This window comes from Anguilla anguilla, chromosome 9 (genome assembly GCF_013347855.1).
Source record: "Anguilla anguilla isolate fAngAng1 chromosome 9, fAngAng1.pri, whole genome shotgun sequence".
Classification (NCBI taxonomy): Eukaryota; Metazoa; Chordata; class Actinopteri; order Anguilliformes; family Anguillidae; genus Anguilla; species Anguilla anguilla.
In genome coordinates, this window is record NC_049209.1 from 45,032,735 (window position 1) to 45,056,416 (window position 23,682).

The window sequence follows — 23,682 nt, forward strand, 5'->3', positions numbered from 1 at the left end:
GAGACAGTTACTTAGTACAGGTCGGGATGAATTAGTACAGGTATCCGGGTAAGAGCCTTGTACATATAGCACCACTCATTATTCACACTCGATCCCTGCTTCAGTCTAATTGAAACATGCTGTGTCCACGGTACGATATGGTTTTGCACGCACATATTTTGTTATATTCAGAAACCTTATATTCAGAAACAGGAAGTGCTAAGTGAAGCGATGTCCTGTTTTAAATCTGTGCCTTCATACATTCCTGTAGTTTAGACTGCACTGTTGTAATTCCAGATGGTGTATTGACTAATTGCTGTTACTTCAAACATCGGCCCCGGTACACAAATCTATAATTCAATATATAACCTACTAGATCAACTCTGTATGGCTCCCTTGCAAGAAAGGTTTAGCTAGCAATGGGACCTCCTCATTAAATGAAGGTCAATAAATTAATAATAAAATAAATAAAACAACAGAATTGGTGCTCTAATGCCACACATTTAGAACTCAGGCCTACTTTAAATAACTATGCAATCTGTGGTAAGGACGTACCAGTGGCCGATAGCTGAGCACTGTAATTGAGGTCTGTACTCAAACAAGGGTCAGAGGTCGTGTCCATTGTGGATATCAAGAGTGCTGGTCTAGTACCTGGTTTCCCCAGGTCTGTCTTCTCGCACATGAGCTAAGAGGCTAAACTTGATCCAAGATACTTTATCAATGTAGGTCCTGTTTCTCAGTTTTTCAATGGTGACACTGGCAAAGATGAACAGTGTGAAAACCATCTGATACCATAAATAGTTCCCACCACTTTACTTCCAGAAGTAACTGGCAGGAAGCTTCCCCTCCAATATATTGTTTCACCACACTTAATTGAGAAATTAAAACAGTTGGGGTAAACTGACAGCTACAAAAACAGGGACAGTACAATTTAGTTCACCTAATAAATGCCCTGACAGAAACACCACAGTTAAATAGGGCTACATAAATCTGTCAAGTCAACCAATTCAATGGATTCAGACATTTTGTTTTGACTTTCACATTATTAGCAGTTTATTACTTTTCTATAACAAAAGCTTTGGAAGGGGGGAAACATCTCTTCAGCCACCCGACCACACACATTTATTTACTAATTACTTATTCGTTTTTTCATCGAATGCTAATGCATAGCACAATAATCTCCAACCAATGGAAAATGGGAATCCATTTTGTTTTTAGTAATCTTTCCTCATCACCTACCCATGATGTCATCGTGCAGGTTCCCAGGTCTTAACTGCGCCATGAGCCCTGGGCCTCTCGGCAGAGCTCAGTGTACAACAGACGTCAGTTCCTCGTATCACACCTGTACAGGTACAGCACTCAAGCTGTGTATTGCTACAGGGAGTTGAGGGGGGGTAACTGTTTGACTCTCACACACACACACACACACACACACACACACACACAGGCTCTTGCCACTACACACTACGCTCAGAACCACAGGACTGGCTAGACTACTGCTCCCTAAGACTGGAGAGGAGTGGGTAATGTGCGCAATGGAACAGTAAAGAGGAGCACGACTTCAAAGACAGCTTCAAAATTTCACATATAAAACAAAATCGACGCACGCCATTAACATGAACCCGTACAAAAAAACACACAAAAACAAACAAAAAAAAAAGGACTCGTCCATAGTTTTCACCAGAATACTTTGGTACTAAAAAAACGGAAAGAAATAACCCACAAAAAGACCAGAAAACAAAAAAACGGGAAGAGTTTATATATTTTTAATTAACAAAAAAAAAAAGAAAAAAAACAAACAAACAAAAAAAAAACGCACTCCTAACCCACAGCACGTTACGAAAGAAGGACGACACCGTTTCACTCCGGATCGGCTGCACATGCAAAAGGGTTTTTGTTTTTGTTCAGCCGCACAGCCTCATGGGAAGGAAGTGTGCAGCATCAGCGGCTAAGCTTTCGATTCGGGAAGAGGGGGCATGCCAGGGGGGCCAGGGATTTCACAGGCCTGTTCCACTGGGTGACTGGGAGGTCTTTGGGATGCACTTTGACCTCCACAGACGCTAGCCGCACCCTGCATACCCCTGTAACTCCTAGATGATATTTCTCAAATGTGAACCGCCCCCCCTCCCCCTTTCCCTTTCCCTTCCCCTTCCCACCCACCACCCCCAATAAGGTCCAAGCTAAACCTGAAATGGAGCCAGTTCTACCATCACATGGGATGGGATGACCAGAGAGAGCACTGGCCTATGTTAAAAAGCCTATACAGAATATGGCACATCTGGTATATGTCTGGTCTGGTACACGTCTGGTATACAATATCCCCCCCCCCCCTTTTTTTTTCACAAAAAAGACAGCATCATACAACACAGAGGCAACAATTTGAGTAGGCAACATGGCTGTTGTTTGTATTGTTTACTTCCCTTTCAAACCCAGCAAATATATATTTTTTTGGAATGTATTAAAGTCTGACGGCTAATTGACGTGGTTGCTAAGGCCCCTGCTCGCAATGGTCCAGTATGTCCGCGCACGGACCGAACTGAGCAAACTGCAAACGTGCATCTCAATGCACAATCAGGTAAACAAAATCATTTAAGGGTATTGTTATCATCGCAGGGCAATGTAACCGGCTCTAAAGGACTCTAAAACTGCAGTATGGCAGTTTCCATTTTAAGTTTTTCCATCTTTTCAGGCTGTGATGTCATTCAGGGAATCCAATCGATTCCGTGGTGTCATTGCTCCGGTGAGAAGGAAGAATGTTTTTTTGTCTTCTTCTTTTCTCTCAACACGGCAGAGACACAAGTGGCAGTGTGGTTTTGATAAGATGTTCGTGTGCAAGCGCAATCACTGCATGCACGCAAACGTGCGGACGAACACGCGGACACGGACAGAGAGACGGACAGACTGAAAAACACGCGCGCACGTACACAGTCGGAAATAAGATGGAGAATGGGAGAAGACGCTGTTGGCGAAGAGCTGGTCGGAATGAGCAGTGGCCAGGCGCGGGACTGAGATGGACGTGGTAATACTGACTGAGATGCAGCCCTTCTGTGAAGTGGCAGTTCGGGCTGTTTTTTTTTATTTTTTTTTTTAAAGCAAGGATTAAAATACAAGTTCCGTCACAACTTTTTTGTTCCACCGAACAATGTTATATCTTGAAGAAAATCATGCAAACGTTACGTTTAGACATACTGCACGTCAAGGGGTGAGAAGGGGGCAGCCAGGTAGGTTGATATGCTTCGACTGCGCTAATTTGAACTCTCCTTTTCAGAGGTTAACACACGAGTCTAGCGATGGTTATCTTCCTCTAATAAAACACTTATCATCGCAGTGTCTGTATATCTCTCGATAAGTGTGTACACAGCATACCTTCCTCACTTGACTCATCTAAGAGATGATTAGTACTGTAAATAAAGGCTATTTATTTGACATAAAAAAAGAAAATTTTCAAGTCGGAATGTGTGTGCAACAGTATCATTTTCGAGATCACCAATGACCCCTCCCCTTTTTCACATTGGACCTCAAAAAAACAAAAAACAAAAAACAAAAAAAACAAAAAAAAAAACAAGAAGTTTTTAAAACTTTTGTCATATAACATTCAACACCCAGGTAAACACATCGCAGAACCACACATTTACAAAAAAAGGAACTCATGCATAAGAAATATGTCTTCCTTAGACACTCTCACTTTGTTGGTATGCAATATGCTTTCTGCAGGAATGCCTTGGGTGTGTGGGTGTGTCCACGTGTGAATGTGTCTTTGTGTGCGTCTGTGTATGCTTGTGTGTATACTGCACTGTACTGTGTTTATGTGTGTGCGTGCGTGTGTGTGTGTGTGTGTGTTACAGTATGTGCGTCACTGCTGGAGCTGTTGTGTATCCTAAGCCAGAGTTCCACCAACGGTGGCTGCAATTACTATTCCCAGAATCACACAGCATATAATGATCATGATTTTCTTCTGCACAGTCAAACAGAAAACATGACATCAAGTAGAATTTTAAACATTTTACGGGATTCCAGGCAGCATGAAAAGAAGAAAGGAAAAATAAGTTAAAAAATGACTGTTCATCTCAAAAATTTTGCTTGTGAAGAAATTTGTGAAAAAGAAAAGAAAAGAAAAACATTTGAATGCAGGTGTAACAGTGCAACAACAGGCTCGTGTAATAAAAAGGAACTTTTATTCGCGCAACGTTCATTCCAGAGTACATAACGGAAACGCCCTCGCTATTCAAACAGTCTTTCACTTGATGAATCCGACGGTACGCTGAGTGCCAATTTAAAGAGTGGGTCTCTTTGCACATTCACACATAAAGGCCATTTGCCAAAGGACACGCGCCCTGGGAGACAGCAGTGGTCACTAATTAGACTTCAGGGAATTCAGGGATGTAGTGGCATTGATGCACCAATTATAACGCCACGGACAAAAGCCGAGGCCGTCGTTCATATCCAACCCTGCCCAGTACAAGTAAAGCAAAGACTTTACAACGATGTCCGAGCATGCCAAAAATACGTAACTTTAATGGACCGATTGTCGCACTGCAAGCACTAATGGACATTACTGGCAATCTGTCTGAAATGCGTTGTCTAGCCAATCGGTGTGGAGGGTGAGCTATCCTGGATTTAAGCTCGCTGGGAAGCGACGGGGCCTGAGACATTGATACAGGCATCTCAATTGCTGTTGTCCCTTTTTTTTGTTTACCCATTTGGCTCCAGGTTAAACTTAAGACATTTAATTCAGGTTCGATAACAGCATGCGTTCACAAAAGGAAGGCTGCAAGCATGCAAGCTATCACATGCAGTACACTGTAAGTACACGTAAAAGCATGCAGAAATCCGGAATATTATTAGAGCCGTCCACTGCTGAGGCATTCTGAGACGTTCCGTTGAGCGGGTGTGGCAGGAATTAACAAGCCTTCTCACTGCAGTTCCTACCAGTTTTGAATGCCATGAAAGAGCTTTACTTTCAAGGTACAATTCACGGGATCAAAGGATCTCACAGAACCCGTTTGGAGTAATTGTCTGACATCAGAGAGTGTATCCTCCATTAAAACCCACCACGATCGAACCGAAGTGTTCCACCGAACACCAGCTCCCGAAATGTCACCTGCGCTGTAGTCTTGAAGCAAAAGTGCCACACAGAATGGGTGAATCCCTGAAGACACACTGTAGGAACTGTCATATCAGCGCGGTAGGCCCCAAAACTGACTCGCTGAAACCTGGTACAGGACCTTGCGACTTTGGAAACCTGCCACAGGGTTTACGGTCCTCTCCCCTCAGCTGTGGTGAAGGTGAAGAGACAGCGCAGCTGTTGGTCACACAGCTGCTTGTCAGGGAGGAAGAACGGATCCCGTCCCGAGCGCTAACCCGCACGACATCGCCGTGGAGACGGCGGGTCGCCGTAGATACAGGCACGCACCGAGAGAGGAGGCGGCGCAGTGTCGGGCTAGCTGAGGCCCTGTGGCCAGGGGAAACAGGGGAAATGGGGAGAGAGATGGCCCAGGAGATCCCTCTGGGTTCAGGGGAAACTAAAAGGAGAGACAGACTGCACCGGATGCCCTTCAGGCGCGGCGAGTTAGGGTTGCGACTACTGTGCAAAATGCCATAGTGCATGCTGGGAAAAAGAGGCAGGCACGTGTTTGTAGCCTGCTGATGAAAAAAAAAAACCTCCAAATGTATATTTATTGTGTGTCCCTCCTGTTTCTAACCCTCCCTTGTGCGGTCTCTCCAGGGAGGTTATTATGTCATTAAGGGCCAATGAACCGTCGGCAGCATAGATCACAGCCGCGCTGACAGCAGGCCTGTCTGTTTCCCTGTCAGGCTGGGGCATTGACTGTTACTACGGGGACCGTAGGGGTCAGAGGTCGCTGGGGGTGAGGGCGGGGGTGAAATCCCTCGGGTCCCCGGGAGCCACGCGGGGGGGCTTGTGGGGCCGTAAATCTGCCCGACGGGGAGCCGCTGAACGGGTGACCGCGGGACCGTTAACGCACACTCCCGTCAATTTACAGCGACGCACCGCCGCACCGGGCGCGGGGGGGTACCGCTGGCAGTGCCCACGGCTCCTGGGACGACAGCATTCGCCATCCTGGGCATCCTGGTGTCCCGATAACCAGGTAGAGTTTCCAGTGAAACAGCAGCTGGTACAGATCTTTGTGCTGCTTTTTGAGTTTACAAATGATGATATTTCAGTCACTGGACTGTTGTGTCATCTTTGTAAACGTGAGAACACTTTGGCAGCCATTATAATATGAAATTCTCCACATGCAATGTCATTATTGCTAACCATCATCCCTCTATCGCTAACGTTTATCTCTTAAATTCTTAGCCAGTGATACACTTGTCAGCCAGAGGAGGGCAGTATTTCCTAAGGTCTCCCAAGCTACCTGTAATTCTATATAAGGGGGGGGGGGGCAAGGTGTCATCCCCAATAACTCAGACAGAGAGACAGATATTCACAGGATGATCCCTGTCATTACTCTCTGCATTGTTGACGTTTGACGCAGAAAATTTCAGAGCCTCTGTTTGAGCCTGAAGAGCAGGGGTGAGAGCAGTCAAATGATCATAGAGCTTTTATTTCATCAGTGGATGGAGCAAAGTGGGGCTGACTTGATAAGCACTTGGATGGGAGATCTCAGAAAATCGGATTGCTTCTGTACTACGTCGTGCTGGTGGCAGTCCAGCAGGGGGCAGTCTTTACTTTGGACTTCAACAGCAAACTAGCCCACAGGGATTCACTGACTCTCTGGTCAATGTATCACCCAGTGGGGGGTGCTTCACATTGGGGGTGGATGATGCTCACCACTCCACTTACTGTAAAGCACTTCTTGATATTTGAAAAGGAATTAACCCTTTGAAGAGTAGGTTTTTAGGGATGTTGTTTCAAAATTAGTAAGTTAGTGTTCTATAACCCCACTGCTTTCAATTACCAGTAGTGATTGTGACATCAGCATTAGAATGTTCAGTTAAAAATGTTCTAATCACATTTTTGTGACCTCACACCTTAAATGGTTTAAGGGGTACAATAAAAGCAATTTAGTTACACTTATATTATAAAATCTGTCAGCTGAGCAGGTTTGAGTGACAGCAGGGAAGTGACACGTCTACGCCACACCCTTTCCTCAGCGGTGTAGGTCCTCAGGACCCAGCCCGCTACCACGAATGAACCGTAATGGGGGTGAGGTGTCTGCGAAATCCCCGCGGCTCGATCCGGAGGAGGGAGGGGCTAAACCGTGCCATGCCACACCACACCGCGACGCCGAGCGCCACCGCGACCTCGGCCGCTCCGACTCACCCTCCGCGCTTTACTCTGGTACTTCACCGCCTTCTTGGTGTCGGACACCGCCCGCTCCACGTAGTCCACGGAGTGCTCCACGTTGTACTCGATGCGGTCGATCATCTCCCCCTGAAGTGGCAGAGAATGAAAGAAAAGGGGAGGGGCGAGGGGGGCGGGGTTAAGAGAGCTTTCTGCCCCGCCTCCCACCTGCCGACCACCAATCGGTGAGCGGCCTGCGACCTGCGTTTCCCGACCGGCTACTCCACACGGACACCTTCACATTACGTGTTCTACTTGACATCACCTCATCAGCGCCCCCTGTGGGCACGGGGGGAAGTTAAAAAAATGGCTAAATTACTGAGCCCATTCACAACAAGCCTCCCAGTTAAAATCGTCACACTGGGACTGAACACAACCTGCAGTTTGAAGTTATCGCCCACGCAGACGCACAGACACACGGGGGCAGGATCACGTTCAAAGAGGCCGTCAGCACCTCGGATATTTACTCGTCGCTTATTCGGAAGGGAACGCGACGGGGCAAAACGCCCAGCCGCTAACAGGCTAATGGGGAGACCGCCGTGGTCTCCCGGGCAACGACAGAGGGACCCCCCGGTCACCCCGTTCACCTCAACGAGGCCGCAAGCGCTGAACCCCCCCCCCCCCCCCCCCCCCCCCCCGTCCCGTCCCGAATGCATTCCTAATCTTGCTAAAGGAAAGCAGGCGGTTGAAAAAAAATGCTAACGTGCTAAAAGCTGAGCGAGTAAACAAAGAGGAGGGGAGCACCCATTGTAATGTAGAGCGAGGCTCACTGACTACCTTTGAGATGCAAAGCTGTAATTGCTTAAATGGCACTGGGCTGTCATTAGCAGCCATTTATATTAGCATTATATAACCGAAGAGTGTATAATAATGTTCCGGCTCCATCCTGAAAATGATCGATGTTCGAGCGTCCACTGATAGATTTGTTTCTCGGGTCAATATCCATTTAAAAGGTAGGGTTTTCACGTTGACACGTGCGCTGATGGAGGTCGCCAGACTGAAGCATTAGTTCTTTACCAGTCAAGTAAAAGAAAAATTTCAAGAAGCACCATACGTTCTTTAAGTGGTCAGTGTTAAAAGATCGTCTGTTTTGGCCAGGGTAAATGCACATATGGGACACAAGCACAGACAAGTGAAATTTTAAAAGGTCATTACCTTGGGAAGAAAGCAATCCAGCGCTTAAAAAAAAAAAACCTGTTACGGTTATAAAAAAAACTGGAGTGGACGACGCAAGAGGAAAAAAGCACAGCACAGTACAGCACAGCGCAGCGGATAAATTCACGTCGGAGCTGTTTGTCAGTGGATCACCTAATTATGCATTCATGTTAAAACGCACGTTTCTCGCCCTAGGATTTGGACGTGAATGCACAGATCTGACTAACGGATTCCTGACCGCCTTCAAGCGACGACTGAAGACTCACCTCTTCAGGCTGCATCTCTCCCCATCCATCCCTCCCTACCTCCCTGTAGTCTCTAATTGACTATGTTAACTTAGGGTTGTAGCTAGGTACGCTGTTTATCTTAGTTGACTTCGTTATTGCACTCGTGCCTACTCAATTATTGCTTGTATTATTTGCATAGACTGCTTTGTTGCTGCTTTTGTTTGTGTCGATCAGATTGACCTACACGGTCCAAGTTAAACTACGCGGTCGTTCCCTTTTGGGCAAGTATTGCCATTTACAACGCATATCAACGTGCTTACATAACAATTGGTCTGGCCCAGATCACAGGCAGCCGGCCGGCGCTGCTGCAGGAGAACACGGAAGTGGCGATCGGGTTCCATTACAGTGATGCGGGCCTGGCTGGGAGCACGGCGCCGCTGCCTGCAGTTCACTGAGAGCAAAGCCCTGTCAGAATCCGGGGGCGAATCCCCCCCCCCCCCGCTCTCTCACTGCTGGCTACCGCTACTCTGCTTCAGTAAGGCGTACGGCTAAAACGCGCAGTGCTAGTGTAGTGCAGTACCTCTGTGGAATACCCCTCCTGAGTTTGGGTTTAACACGGAAGCACCGCGAGCACTTTTCAACCTCTTAAGCCTCAAGCCTTTCCGGGGGGCGTTTGGGGGGGGGGGGGGGTTTCAGAGAAATACGAGCGAACGCAAAAACCAACCCCAGTGATTCGAGGGCGTAATTTTATGGAAGGGGATTACAAAACAGGCCGAATGACTCCCCCCACCCCTTCCAGTAATATAAGATGATGATGAGAAAACGTTTTCAAATAATAAAGCAACAGGAAGAAATCATACATTTCTCCATAGAATTCACCAGAAATGACCATTTCACAGCAGTTTTTTTTTAGAGGGTGGCAATTCTCGAGGTCTATGCAATTCAAGCCCCCCCCCCAATATTCAAACTAAAGTTACGTCCTCGCAGTTGTTAATTTGGCTTTGCTAGCACGGTGCGGCCCAGCTTTGGCTGTATGAGGGCATGGGAAAAGGAGCCAGAGGGGGACACTGGGACAGAGGAGGTCTCTCAGCAGGCCGGGGAACCCTCACCTGGCTCTCCACCAGCATGGCCATGTCCATGAACATGTCGTGCAGCTCGCGGATGCTGTTCTCCAGCTTGATGATCTCGGTGTGCCGGGTCTCGATCTCGTTCATGGCCTGCTGGGTGATATTGGAGTCCATGATGATCTGTGGGGGGGAGAGAGAGAGACAGAGTGAGTGAGTGAGAGAGAGAGAGACAGAGTGAGAGAGAGAGAGAGAGAGAGATTAAACTGTGCTGTAGTCCACACAAGTCTACACTCCTGTCTATCAATCTCACACAAACACACACACACACACTTCCATTCAGATCGGCACGCATACATTACATTTGTGTCACCCACTCGTGGTGACAGGTGGGCGGGCTAGCTTTGCTTACACTGCCTCCCTCTCTCTCTCTCTCTCTCTCTTGCGGGGACCGTGGCGGACGCTTTTATTAGACGGGCCGAGCGCGAGCCGCCGTCCGCCAGCGTAGCGGACCCACGGCAGCCGCCGGGCAGCGGGTGGGGGAGCCGCTCATTTCCCAGAGGCCCCCGCTTCGAGGGCGGATTAAAGGCAGGTGTTTGCCGAGCGCGGGCGGCAGGCGCGGCGAGCTCCACGCTCCACGTCTGCGCTGAGGGGGCACTGGGGACTCATTAGGGGGTATGGCGCTCTGGTTCGGGGGGGGGGGGGGGGGGGGCAGCAGAGGGTGGGGGGCTCTCGCTACGGCTCGCCTCGTCTTGCCGGAATCTCACGCCTTCGCGCCCGGGAGGCTTGCAGCCGCGCGGCGGGCGTTTCGCGCTTTTCCGCGGGGAGGGAGGGGTGGGGGGGGGGGAAGGGGGGTGGGGGTGGGGGGCGTGCTGGGCGTGTGCAGTCTGAGCGCAATTGAAAAGCCGTCAGTGTCGTCGGCTGCTTTATGTGCTGAGTAATACCCGGGGAGAGGAGCACAGCTGCACAGGGACGGTGGGCGGCACCGACTGCTGAGAGTGTGACTGTGTGTGTGTGTGTGTGTGTGTCTGTGAGAGAGACAGAGAGAGAGAGAGTGTGTGTGTGTGTGTGTGTCTGTCTATGTCTGTGAAAGAGACAGAGAGAGAGAGCGTGTGTGTGTGTGAGAGAGACAGAGAGAGAGAGTGTGTGTGTGTGTGTGTGTGTGTCTGTCTGTGAGAGAGACAGAGAGAGTGTGTGTGTGTGTGTGTGTGTGTGTGTGTGTGTGTGTGTGCGTGTGTGTGCGCGTGTGTGCGCGTGTGTGTGTGAGTGTGTGTGTGTGTGTGTGTGTGTGTGTGTGTGTGTGAGTGTGTGTGTGTGTGTGTGTGTGAGAGAGTGTGTGTGTGTGTGTGTGTGTGTGTGTGAGTGTGTGAGTGTGTGAGTGTGTGTGCGTGTGTGTGTGTGTGTGTGCGTGTGTGTGTGAGAGAGAGCATGTGTGTGTGTGTGTGTGTGTGTGCATACACACTCACCCCCGAGGTGAAGATGGCAGGGTTGTCACTCTCCAGCATGCTCTCCAGCTCCTCGTTGGTCGTGTTCCTGCCGGCTGAAATGACACAAACGGACCAATGAAGACTGCTGGGCACAGCAACACCAACACAGTTACCCAACACCGGCCTGAACACTGGAGCCAAGGGCTCTGAGACAATGGTACTAAACACTGATATTCTGCACTACAACATCACTACAAATTAGTTTTCATTTAAATTACTATTTTATCCCTAATGTTTATCAATCTGAATGCAAACTTGTTGCTCTCATGGCAACCTCTGGAGCTGAGAGCTGTAGAAACAGGTCATCACGTGAGTCACATCTCGCTCTTTTCCACACTGCAGACGCACCGCCAATTACACACTGCCCATGTCATCACACGATTATATAATATATTACAACAAGGTCTCTGTTCGTGTGTCCGCAGGTGCCTGGTCTGACCAGGAGTGGCCGCTAGAGAGCGATGAGACCAACCGACCTCCCGTCATTCCCCGGCAAGGCTGGGCCAATTGTTGCCTCTCCAAAGCAGACCACAGGACATGGCTGCTAATGGTGCGGCCGGGGACTCAAGCACCCAATCACGGGTTTCAGAATGATCGTGTGTTTATGGCGTGAGCCACCTGGAGACCCCACCGCAAATTATTGCTCAGAACAGTACAGCACAAACACAAAGATGACGGAGACCGCGGATAACCACTCTAACACTGAACTACTGAATCCTGTTTCTCTGACAGCGATTGATCCGTCAGCTTTTGGAGATTTCCTGCTTAAGACTCCACCTATGATGTCATATCAACGGCCATGCGAAGCAGCATCACGTCCTCCAACCAGTATGCAAACGGAACGCTGGACCAATAAAGAACACTGCCAGCCAAGATGACACATCCCCCGACCCCCCTCCTCCCCCGTCCCCGCCCCTAACTACAGGCTGCTCTCCCCTGCCCCCGGAAACCGCTTAATCTCGGGCCTGCCGGACGCACGTGCGGCGGGGTATCGTCACGGCGACGTGCTAAATGAGCGAGCGCGGGACGCTCGGACAGGAAGTCCATCAGCGAGGCGCCCGCAGCCCCGTCTGGGCGATTAGGCGGCCCGTCGGGCCCGGGAGGCGTCGTCCCGCCGTTAATTACCGTCCGGCCGGCCCTCGCCTGCGCGGCTAACGACCGGAGGCGGGCTATTTATAGGCCGCCGGGGCGAGACGCCGGCCTCGCTGAGACACGGGCCGGGTGAAGGCGTCGGAGGCGGGGGCTCGCGGATTTGGGAAGCGTTTTGGTGGGCGCCGTGACGCCCGGAGGCCTGACCTGCAGCGCGGAGCGGCACAGGGGCCCCCACGGCGACGGCTCGTCAGGAACGTCGACGCTCCGGACGTACCGCGCATCGGCGCGCGGCGCGAGACGGATGGCGCCGCTTTACCAGCGAGCGCTCGTGCGGCGGGGGGGGGGGGGGGGGGGGGCTGGGGCGGGGGTGGGGGTGGTGTGACAGCCCGATCCATCAGCCGCTCTGGAAAAGGCCAGGGCGCGACACGCCGCTGCCTGCGCTCCCTGTGCGCTCCCTGTGCGCTCCCTGTGTGCTGGCATTTCAGAGGAACAGCGTGCTGATCTGAGAGCTTTTATTGCCGCACTGCAACCATGAGACTGAGGGCCACACAGTCAGAGAAACACACAGAACTTTGAGAAACACGCAGAACCTGAGAAACACACAGAACCTGAGAAGCACACAGAACCAGAAAAACACACAGAAGCTTGAGGAGCACCCAGAACCTTGCAGTGTGCACACAAGCGGAGCCCACAAAGGCTGGGAAACCCAGAGCGTTTCACTGAGAAGCACGGACGTCGTACCCGATGCCATTCTCATTTCGGCAGTCTGAGTGGACTACCAGTGCCCTGGAGGTGTGAGGAATCGCACAGCGGGGCGGTAGCCTGCCGCTAACACAGACCACCGCCCGTCACCATGCCAACCCCACTCGAAGAACATAGACAGGAGGAGGGGCGAGGTGGTGGGGAGGGGGGTAGTTTGGCTACAGAGGGACTACAGCACTGATACTCATGAACTCTTGTTTTCACTCTGTCAATAGTACAGATGGCCAGTTTAGTCATTACGCAAACTCAGTTCCACACGACGAACCGTCAGCTGAACACCACACTCATCAGCACGCATGAATCACCGAGCGGCACAGACAGCTTTGGCGCAGGTGCCATTCGCCAGCCCTGGGAAAGCGGGCACTTCTAGGGGAGCACTTCAGCCCGAAACGTGGCCGACCGTTCAGCCAGAACTCTGCACGCGCGAGCTCTCTAAGCCATAGAGCAGGGATCATCAACTCTGGCCCTCGAATCCAAATCCAGCCCTGGTTTTCTTTTCTCTCGGGTAATTAGTGCTACTGATTGGCCAGACTTGTCTTCACACCCGACTCCCAGGCAAAGGGAGGGTGGAAAACCAGCAGTTCTCGGCCCTCGAGGACCGTGAGTTGCTGATCCCTGCCATAGAGAGCGCTCCCGGTGGCTTGCACTACAAGCACTGTGTGAGAGCCGGATGATATTAAAGCATAGCAAAAGGGCAGCAGGACCAACAAGGGGGCAGGGGGAGGGGGGGTCCCACCAATGAAACGTTTCCGTGCCGGCCGATTCGGGGGTGCGGATAGCACGGACGGACTGTGGCCTGACTGGCTTCAGAGATTCGAACCGGAGATGTTCCGAGGAACTGCGTTTCCAGTAAGGCTGTCGAGTCCACCGCTCTAGAATTTTCTTTTTTTTGGCACACAGTGACGTAATGAGTATAAGAGTGGTATGTGTGAGTGTGTGTGTGAGAGAGTACGTGTGTGTGTGTGTGTGTGTGTGTGACACAGTACGTGTGTGTGTGTGTGTGTGTGTAAGAGAGAGTATAAGAGTGGTATGTGTGAGTGAGTGTGTGAGAGAGTACATGTGTGTGTGTGTGTGTGTGAGATACCACAGCATGGCCCACATAAATTAGCATCCTCATATCATTCCCCCCCCAGCAAAGTCCCTCCAAGTCACCCTGTCAGACAGGGCAAACAAAAAACCTGACTCAGTCTGCCCCGGTGCCTGCAGACTAATTAAACTACACTACCCACGTCTCCCCTTCCCCCCCAGCCAGCCCATTCATTTCAGCCTTTAATTCCCATCAGCCGCACCAGTCCGGAGATAAAACACAAATGCATACATTTTAAACAGCTTTGGCTGATTGGCTGGCAGGGGCAAGGTCAATTATTCCTCCTTGGCTAGTGGCGAGGGGGGGTGGGGGGTGGGCGGTTGGGGGGGTCAGAGTGAGTCAGTTCAGTCCTAAAAGGGACCACGTGGCAGTCAGGCATCTGCATGCATGACCTGAGCTCCTGCGTTACTGTCCCTGAATTTCAGTACAGCGCACTTCCTTTTTTTCTTATGGAGTCTTACAGAACCTGCTGCTAAGGTTGTGTGTGTGTGTGTGTGTGTGTGTGTGGGGGGGGGGGGGGGGGGTACGTGATTGCATTCATTAACAAGAGCCGTCCGCCCTCGCCGCCCGTCCGCCCAATCGCTCGGAGACGTGGATGGATCGTCATGGCCCACACTGCCCGCCCCCTTGCCACGAAAGCCAATTTCCTCTCCCCCCCAACCCCCCCTCTCTACAGGGCTGAGTATTTCAGCTGCCACCCCTGCATTAGCTCACTCACTCACTCACTCACACGCACACAAACACACACACACGCACACACACACACACACACACTCACTCACACACCACACACACACACACACACCACTCACACACCACACACCACTCACACACCACACACACACCACACACACACGCGCACGCTCACCCACCACCCACACACACACACACACACACACACTCTCTCACACACACACTCTCTCACACACACACACACTCACACACGCACACGCACACGCACACGCACACGCACACGCACACGCACACGCACACGCACACGCACACGCACACGCACACGCACACGCACACGCACACGCACACGCACACGCACACGCACACGCACACGCACACGCACACGCACACACGCACACACACACACACACACACACACACACACACACACACACACACACACTCACTCACTCACTCACTCACTCACTCACTCACTCACTCACTCACTCACTCACTCACTCACACACATGCTCACACACTCACTCACACATGCCTGTGTGGGGTCACGTCAGAGGGCTGAATGGGTGATGCACAGTGTGCCCAAATCCTCCGGCTGCCATCTCCGCCACCGTGCAGCCACTGCCTCTCCACGGACACCCCGGGGCCTCTTCCACCCTCGTCTTCAGAGCCGCGCCGAAGAACGACGCTCTTTCCATCCGACGCGCAGGACCGGGTGCCACGAACGAAAAATATTTACTTTGCTCTTTTGTTCAGCGCTGAAGGAGAACAGGCAGCCGGAGACGAGAGGAGTCTGGCAGAGAGCTCGCGCTCCTCTCTGGATCCCCGTAAAGAGTCCAGCTGCACGTCCAAATAATAAAAGGGGGGGGGGGGGGGGGGGGTGTGACGCGCTCGCTCCCTCGGCCGCCCACCGCCCCGCGGTGCCAATCACACGCCTCTCCCGGGGCCGGGGGGGGGGACGAGAGGGGGGGGGGGGACGAGGGGGTGAGTCACAGCCGGCCCCAGGAGGGGTAATCAGACCAGTGGGCGCAGGCCAGGCCAAGCCCAGGGGACGGAGCGAACGAGCAGAACCACGCTGATTAAAACAGCATCGGATCAGCCACTGGGCACCGGGCAGGAGGGCGAGAGAGGGAGAGAGGGAGAGAGAGAGACAGGGAGGGAGATGGACAGAGAGAAAGAGAGGGAGAGGGAGACAGACTGAGAGAGAGAGAGAGAGAGAGGGATGGAGATGGACAGAGGGAAAGAGAGGGAGAGGGAGACAGACAGAGAGAGAGAGAGAGAGAGAGAGAGAGAGGGAGGGAGATGGACAGAGGGAAAGAGAGGGAGACAGACAGAGAGAGAGAGAGATTACTTATTTATGAATTTTTTAAATTTTAATATCCTAGTCCACTGTATTAATTTTATGTCTAATGTATCATTGCTAATTGTTTAATTATGGATTTTCAGATAGAGACAGACAATCAGACACAGAGAGAGACAGTCAGACACAGAGAAAGACACAGAGAGAGTCAGATAGAGAGAGACAGTCAGACAGAGAGAGAGACACAGAGATAGATAGAGAGAGAGAGAGTGAGAAAGGGAGAGAGCACATCGGGCTGGCCGTTAGGGACTGGGATTGGGGTCAGAGGGGTGACAGCGCTCACAGACTGCATACTGATGCAGGATGGCTGCGACATTTCAGTGACGCGTCTCCCTCCGTCGCCACACTGTCACACGTCATCATAGCAACAGCAACAGCCGCACGGCCACAGAGGAACGCTCACTCATATCAGAAATGACATTCCCTCCGGAACGTTAAAAAAGATAACCGAAGAAATACTTCAGCGGGAGTAAAAACAGTGCTGGTATTGACTTGCCAAACTATAAGCTGTTCTAAAAAACTTAAAACAGTCTTTTTAGTTTGGATTTCTTTTTATTAAAATGATGAAAACTAGCTATTCTCAGCCAACAGAAGTGTGTAAACTTTCTTGCAGTCACGACCTCAAAGCCTCCGGTATCATTTGGGATTAAACTAAAGCAGGGTTTAAAAGTCAACCTTAAGTCTGGCAACCGAAGAGGTTACCAAAGCAACCCTTTCAGGACGACCCCCGGGGTCACGGGGAGGGAGCGTCAGGCGAAGCGGGGCGGCGCTCTGTCGCGACGTGGCGCTCTGTCGTGACGTGGCGCTCTGTCGCGACGCGGCGCAGAGAAGCGCAGTCCGTCGCGACGGCGGGGGTTAGCGGGGGTTAGCGGCGGCGGCGATCCGCTCCCCGGCGGGAGGCTCGTTTCGTCGGCTCGGCCTGGTTCAATATTGACTCAACTCCGCTCTCATTTCCTGTCTGCCGCAACACCTGCAGCGAACCTGGGTGGGGGGGGGGGGGGGGGGGGCGGGGGAGCTCTCTACGTGACAAATGCGGCAGGAACGCAAGCACAACCACCGGCGGCTCCGATCCCCCGGCTGCGCCAGCAGAGAGCAGACTTCCTGTCACGAGCGACCGGCTAGTACTGATCGGTTCTTGTAGACAGGAAGTGAAGGCGGCGGTAACCTAACGACACCGAGTGTTCATTCTTTGACCCCGAAAATGTTATTTAATTGGTCAGTGCAAAGTGTCTCCCTCTAAAGATTTCATCTTCATTTTCCAGCACACCCCACCCCCCAACATCCCCCGCCACCCAAGCAAACTTCAATCTCACATCAAGCTGATATTAGATACATCTGTAGGTTGAACATCAAACATAAAAATGTAATAACTGTAGGCTGAAGGTACGTCTGCATCTATGGCAACCTGCTCCAAGGACCAGCCAAGCAGCGAGCAAATGTTATGTTGAATTAAGACACATAAAGGTACTATTTGCAGTACTACTGGAACTACCGTGTGTGCTGGAGAGCAGTCCTGAAATAAGTCGGTAAGAATTCTGTGGAAACATATTTCATCATTAAAGTGAACAGCAGAGTTCTGGAATTGAGACACCGCTGACCTTCCCAAAAGCATTACCAATTAAGAGGCAGCACGCGCCACGCGACTATCCTACGCCAGCCTCCTGCTTCGCCCCGACCTGCAAATGAACAGCAACTGTGGCCGAGTGGGCATCGCCATGGTGCTCCTAAAAAAAATAAATATATGTAAATATTGTATACAAATGTCGCAAAAGTCCAATCCAGCGATGGAGAAGTGTAACAAAAACAAACAAGGAGAGAACCTCCCAAACAGACATAGCCCAGGCAACCACTGTGACCTGGGCTCTCGGTCCGAGGTGATCTTGTTCTCAGGAACGTCTGAGGTCAACCTGTTTTCGCACGTTGCTCCGCCGCGCGTGTGATTCGGCTCGGGACCGACGGCACCTCATCCTCGGCGAGCGGAGACGTCTGAGCCCTGAGCGCGGGGATCAGGCTGCCGGCGAATGAGAGGACGGCGAGCGGCGTCTGTGAATAATGAGACTCAGACTAATGTCGGGTTAGGCTGCCGTGTTATCCCTTAATAACTTCGGAGATTGGGTTCGGGTGTGTGTGTGTGTGTGTGTGTAGGTGTGTGTGCGTGTGCAGGGGGTGTGTGTGTGTTAGAAGGGGGGGAGGTTGTGTGTGGGTTATGGGGTGTGTGTGTGTGTGTTGGGGGGGGTTGTGTGTGTGTGTGTGTGTGTGTTAGAAGGGGGGGGGGTTGTGTGTGGGTTATGGGGTGTGTGTGCATGTGCGTGTGTGCTTGCATGTGAGTGGTGCGTGTGTGTGCGTGCGGGTGTGTGTGTGTGTTTGTGCGTGTGTGGTGCGCGTATGTGTATGGTTTGTGTGTGTGTGTGTGCGTGTGCGGTGCGCGTATGTGTATGGTGTGTGTGCGTGTGTGTGTGCGTGCGTGCGGGGGTGTGTGTGCGGAGCGCGTATGTGTATGGTTTGTGTGTGTGTGTGTGCATACACACGAGCGGCGTCTCCTGCGTCAGACGTGGGCAGATGTGCGGCTGAAGGAGGCAGATGGGCTGAGGGCTGGGGGGAGAGTGTTCAGCCCGCGCCGGGGCTGCAGAGCGTTATTAAACGGGACAGGCCCTAATTAAGTGGGAAAAGCCCGGCGTGGGACGAGAGGATAATAGCACGGACTGAGCGCGTGCAGAGGTGGAAAACCGCACGACATCACCGCCGCCGCCGCGCTTTAAACAGGCCTCAATTAAGCGCTCTCAGAGCCGCTAGGAAGAAGGAAAAAGGAAGAAAAAACCCAGGAGTCAAGCGAGGGTAAAAGGACGGTAAAATGACGCGGTCGGTTCGGTCGCGGGGCGCGTACGGGGAACGTCTGCGCGGGGAGGCGACCGCCGCTGATCGCCCCGGGTGCCCAATTAATCCGATCGGGGAGGAGGACGCGCGAGGAGCGCCACACGTGGGCACGAACGCAACGTAACGCGACGGAACGGCGTGCCGCTGTCGCCGGGAGAAACGGGAGACGGGTTTCCTCTCTAAATACCGTCGCTGTCGGAAGTTCATCCGCGCGCAATCGACGCTTTTATTTGCATTTGGAGTTGTGCGTTTTGGTTATCGCTGTTTTCGCGCGCAATTCATTTATGCAGCCGGATATCTGGAAGAAAATGTTCCAGATTGCTCCGGGGTGTAGCGCTCTACCTGGGAATCCAATATGCGGTCAAAGTCACAAACCCAGTTTCCTATTCCTAACGCAATTTCTCTATGTTGAATATTTTGCCCACAAAGCCTCTGGACAATAAAAAGAGCCTTTGAAAAGGAGGGAGCCAATCATGCAGGCGCAAAAACGGATCCGAGGCGGCAGGAACCAATCCGGGCTCGTCTCCGCCCCTCAGATCATGTCCACAGATCCGTTCCTAACCCCTTCTTCCTGTCCGGCTCTCAGCCGAACTGCGCGAGCTCACCCTGTTCTTCCCGCTACGCGACGCTCTTCGACAATCCACCACTTCCCTCTTCCTCCACCTCCGTCCTCCTCCTCCGCCCACTGCCGGTTTCATCGCCACAGCGACCGCCCCGCCCCCCCGTAGAGTCCGACGACAAACCCGTTCACACGCCAATCTCAGGGTTTATTACACGGGAGGAAGGCCGCGACGGGAGATCGAGAAAAGAAAAAAACCTGTCTGGGGGAGCGGGCGCTGGCGTCGGGGGCGAGACGCGTTTCTGTATCTCCAGACTCCGCGTCCCTCCCCAGCGGTGAAAGGCTTCACAGTCAGCGGGAGGCCCTGATTGAATCCTGTTAAAGAGCAGCGCACGGGAGGGGGGGGGAGGAGGGGGGGGGGGGAGCGGAGCCTCTCCGCTGATGACTGCGCTCGGCGGACGCAGATTTGCACTTGACCCTGATCAGTCTCCTGGAGGGAAGGGCCGTTTTAAGAGCGGGGGGAAGCGGGGCCCACCTGTCGGGCATCGCCACGGCCTGTTCAGCTCCAGCTCTTACCTCAGGGAACGCGCAGTCACTACAGCACAGGCCAAGCTGTGCAGCCTATGCAGTTACTACAGCACAGGCCAAACTGTGCAGCCTACGCAGTTACTACAGCACAGGCCCAGCTGTGCAGCCTATGCAGTTACTACAGCACAGGCCAAGCTGTGCAGCCTACGCAGTTACTACAGCACAGGCCAAGCTGTGCAGTCTACGCAGTTACTACAGCACAGGCTAAGCTGTGCAGCCTACGCAGTTACTACAGCACAGGCCAAGCTGTGCAGCCTACGCAGTTACTACAGCACAGGCCAAGCTGTGCAGCCTATGCAGTTACTAAAGCACAGGCCAAGCTGTGCAGCCTATGCAGTTACTGCAGCACAGGCCAAGCTGTGCAGCCTATGCAGTTACTGCAGCACAGGCCAAGCTGTGGAGCCTATGCAGTTACTACAGCACAGGCCAAACTGTGGAGCCCATGCAGTTACTGCAGCACAGGCCAAGCTGTGGAGCCTACGCAGTTACTACAGCACAGGCCAAACTGTGGAGCCTACACAGTTACTAAAGCACAGGCCAAGCTGTGGAGCCTACATCCTCACTGACCCCACACAAACACACACATACAAAAGCATGCGCAGATGGACAAGCGTGCGCATGTACACACACACACAACACACACACACACACACTTGCTCATTCACTCACTTTCACCCATGCACATGCAGTCACACACAAGTGGTTCAACACACACGCAGTTGACCACACACACACACACACACACACACAGAAATATGAAATATGCATGCGGCAGGCACAGGTGCTCTTTCTTAGTAAAAATTGATCCTGAGATCTCCAGGGATAATCAAGGCCTAACATTCCCCTACAGTGGCCTTCAGTAGAGGGCTTATCCCACAGTCTCATTTTATGCGCTCAAAGGCTGGGTGAAGGTGGGGGGGTGGGGGGTGTATCTGAGTGTGTTAGCAAGATCAATACGAGGCTTCCAGGGTGCTATCTGTGGCATGTGTGTGCATGATATGAACCCGATATAACGTCATCTCCAACGTCTGATCACAGTAATTCTTGCCTTATGCATCAGGTGCCAGAGAATGTCTAGATTTGAATAAAAGAGGGGGGAGGTGTTTGGTGGAAAGGGGGTGTTGGTAGGTGTAAGTAGTTGGTGGTCATCAGTAGTTGGCAGGAGGTGCATGGGGAGGGGGGGGGGGCAGAGACTGTACCGCCCCCCCCCCCCAAAAAGAGAGAATGGGCCGTGATGGGTTGCCATGGAGACAGCAGCGCAGGGACACTGATTGGAGCATTCCATATCTCATTTTCACCTCGTTATCATTCATTTCCAAGGGTTTCTTTTTTCCTCTCTCTTACTTCTAGAGGCGTAAACGCTCCTGTCTGCATATAAAAAGATGAATAACAAACCACTTGCAAGGACTCCCCACTCAGCACATTGTTATAGTAAGCAAGCGATCTGCATTTTTAACCAGGCCAACGCTTTAATTTCTGCAGTTTTTCCCCTATTTAACACAAAAGGCACTCAAATAAAAGTTTAATGAGAGATTAGCACGCAGGCCTGTTCATGCCATATATTTCTCATTAGACGTTTTAATACCACTTCAAAAATATACTTGACACTTGAAGCTATACTATGCAGGATTTAACCGTGAAAATATAAAATAACCACGTTAAGGCAAATCTACGACAAACTGGCAATCTCCGTCTACACATTTTCGCCTGTATTTGTTATTCTACAATGTGTTTCGGAGGTTTCTGGGTGTGGCGCTGTCTTCAGTGAGTGTGTGTGCGTGTGTGTGTGTGGGGGGGGGGGTCAGGGTTGTGGCTGCAGAGTTAGCTAGGGAAGAAGCTAGACCTTGGGATTGCTTCTCCTCGGTGGCATGAGCTGAAGTTCGCCAAGGGAATTAAAAGTGACACAGAGTTGGCTTGTTTTCTTTCGGACCTTTAAGCAATACTACCAACTGCGTGAAGCGGGCAACAACAAGGACTTTCCCGAGAGTCCGGAAATTTTCAAATTTAAAAAGTTCCAACGATAAAATCACCATTACGTTCAACATAATGGAATTAATTAAGCTATAATCGAATCTGCCTCCTTCTTCCCTCACGGTCGCTCGTTTCACAAGGCTAACGTTACCTCCAGCCATCTTGTTAGCTACGTTAGCTACGTTAGTGTGAATGGGTGGGGTTGAAGACCGAGGAGGAGATGTCACTGATTGTAAACACAGGCTAAAGAAATCCTACAGTATGCCTTTAAACTTACACTCTCGTGGGGGGCGCAACAGGATTGGGGTCGCCCAAACTTTGCTTGCAGTTTTGTGATCATTTCCAGTTGTTAAAACTCTCACTTTCTATGTATTGCATTGCATTACAGGCATTTAGGCTCTTATCCAGAGCGACTTACACAACTTTTACACAGCATTTTTATATTGTATCCATTTACACAGCTGGATATATACTGAAGCAATTCCGGTTAAGTACCTTGCTCAAGGGTACAACGGCAGTGTCCTTACCCGGGAATCGAACCTGCGACCTTTCGGTTACAAGCCCAGTTCCTTACCCACTGTGCTACACTCCGTCCACACCTATGTACCAAAGATGTGCACATAGGCACTCTACAATGCGGCAGGAGAGCACTTGGCTCTTTCGTCGCAAACAGCTGGAGTCCATGTCATTCTAAAGAGTGACAAGTCAAAAAAGCGTGTTTACCTAGAAAACCCACCGACACCAGATGTGTAGGCGAGCTGCGTTGGTACTGTAGCTCACTTGATGTAACATCCTCTCTTATGCTTGAGAGAGAGAGAGAAAGAAAGAAAGAAAGAGAAAGAGGCAGAGAGAGAGACAGTGAGACAGAGACAGAGAGAGGGAGAGCGAGAGAGAGAGAGGGACAGAGAGAGAGAAAGGCCAGATCATCAATTCACATCCAGTCGCTTATTAAAAGGTAATGAGCAGCTCAGTCCACCGCTGTGCTGGCACTCTGTTTTATTTTGAGCCCAAGCCCAGAGTGGTCTGGGGACACACCGCAGCGGAGGAACTAAAAGATCTGAAGCCATCGCCCTCTGCTCACAACTTCTTACCAACATGTACACTCTCTGTGCCAGAGATATTTCATCATCGCTGGGCTTTCACGGACAAATCAAAAAGCGACTGGCCACTTGACATCGGATACAGTTTGACAATCTCCGTGGCTACGAAGAAAGCACAATAAAGAACCCAGAGGGATAGACTTGCATCGAGCACAGAGAGGCAATTTAACCACCAAACATAAGAGTTACATGGTCACTGTATCAAATCAGCTCTGCATAACCTTCTAAACACTCTGTCCCCACAAGCCACGGTGATTATGAAAATGTTACCGCAATGGAAGGCGTGCACAGCTCACTGCTGGTTCTGATGGGGTCTGTCAAAAGGACAGATTAAACAAGGACAGAGAGATATCCCAATCAGGACACATACAACTCTTTCAT

The 23,682-nt window shown here is 51.4% G+C and overlaps 1 protein-coding gene across 1 annotated transcript in view; it reads right to left on the minus strand.

The window, feature by feature from the left end:
• Positions 1–3,029: 3,029 nt before the first annotated feature.
• The window catches only part of LOC118236711 (syntaxin-1A-like), a 97,626-nt gene continuing 76,973 nt past the window's right edge, over positions 3,030–23,682 (minus strand). The window contains exons 7-10 of the mRNA XM_035435286.1: positions 11,198–11,271; positions 9,777–9,914; positions 7,265–7,375; positions 3,030–3,934 (exon numbers count right to left, since the gene is read on the minus strand). Coding sequence (XP_035291177.1) covers positions 3,857–3,934; positions 7,265–7,375; positions 9,777–9,914; positions 11,198–11,271 — 401 coding nt within the window. The 3' untranslated portion in view covers positions 3,030–3,856. The remainder of the gene's footprint in view (positions 3,935–7,264; positions 7,376–9,776; positions 9,915–11,197; positions 11,272–23,682) is intronic.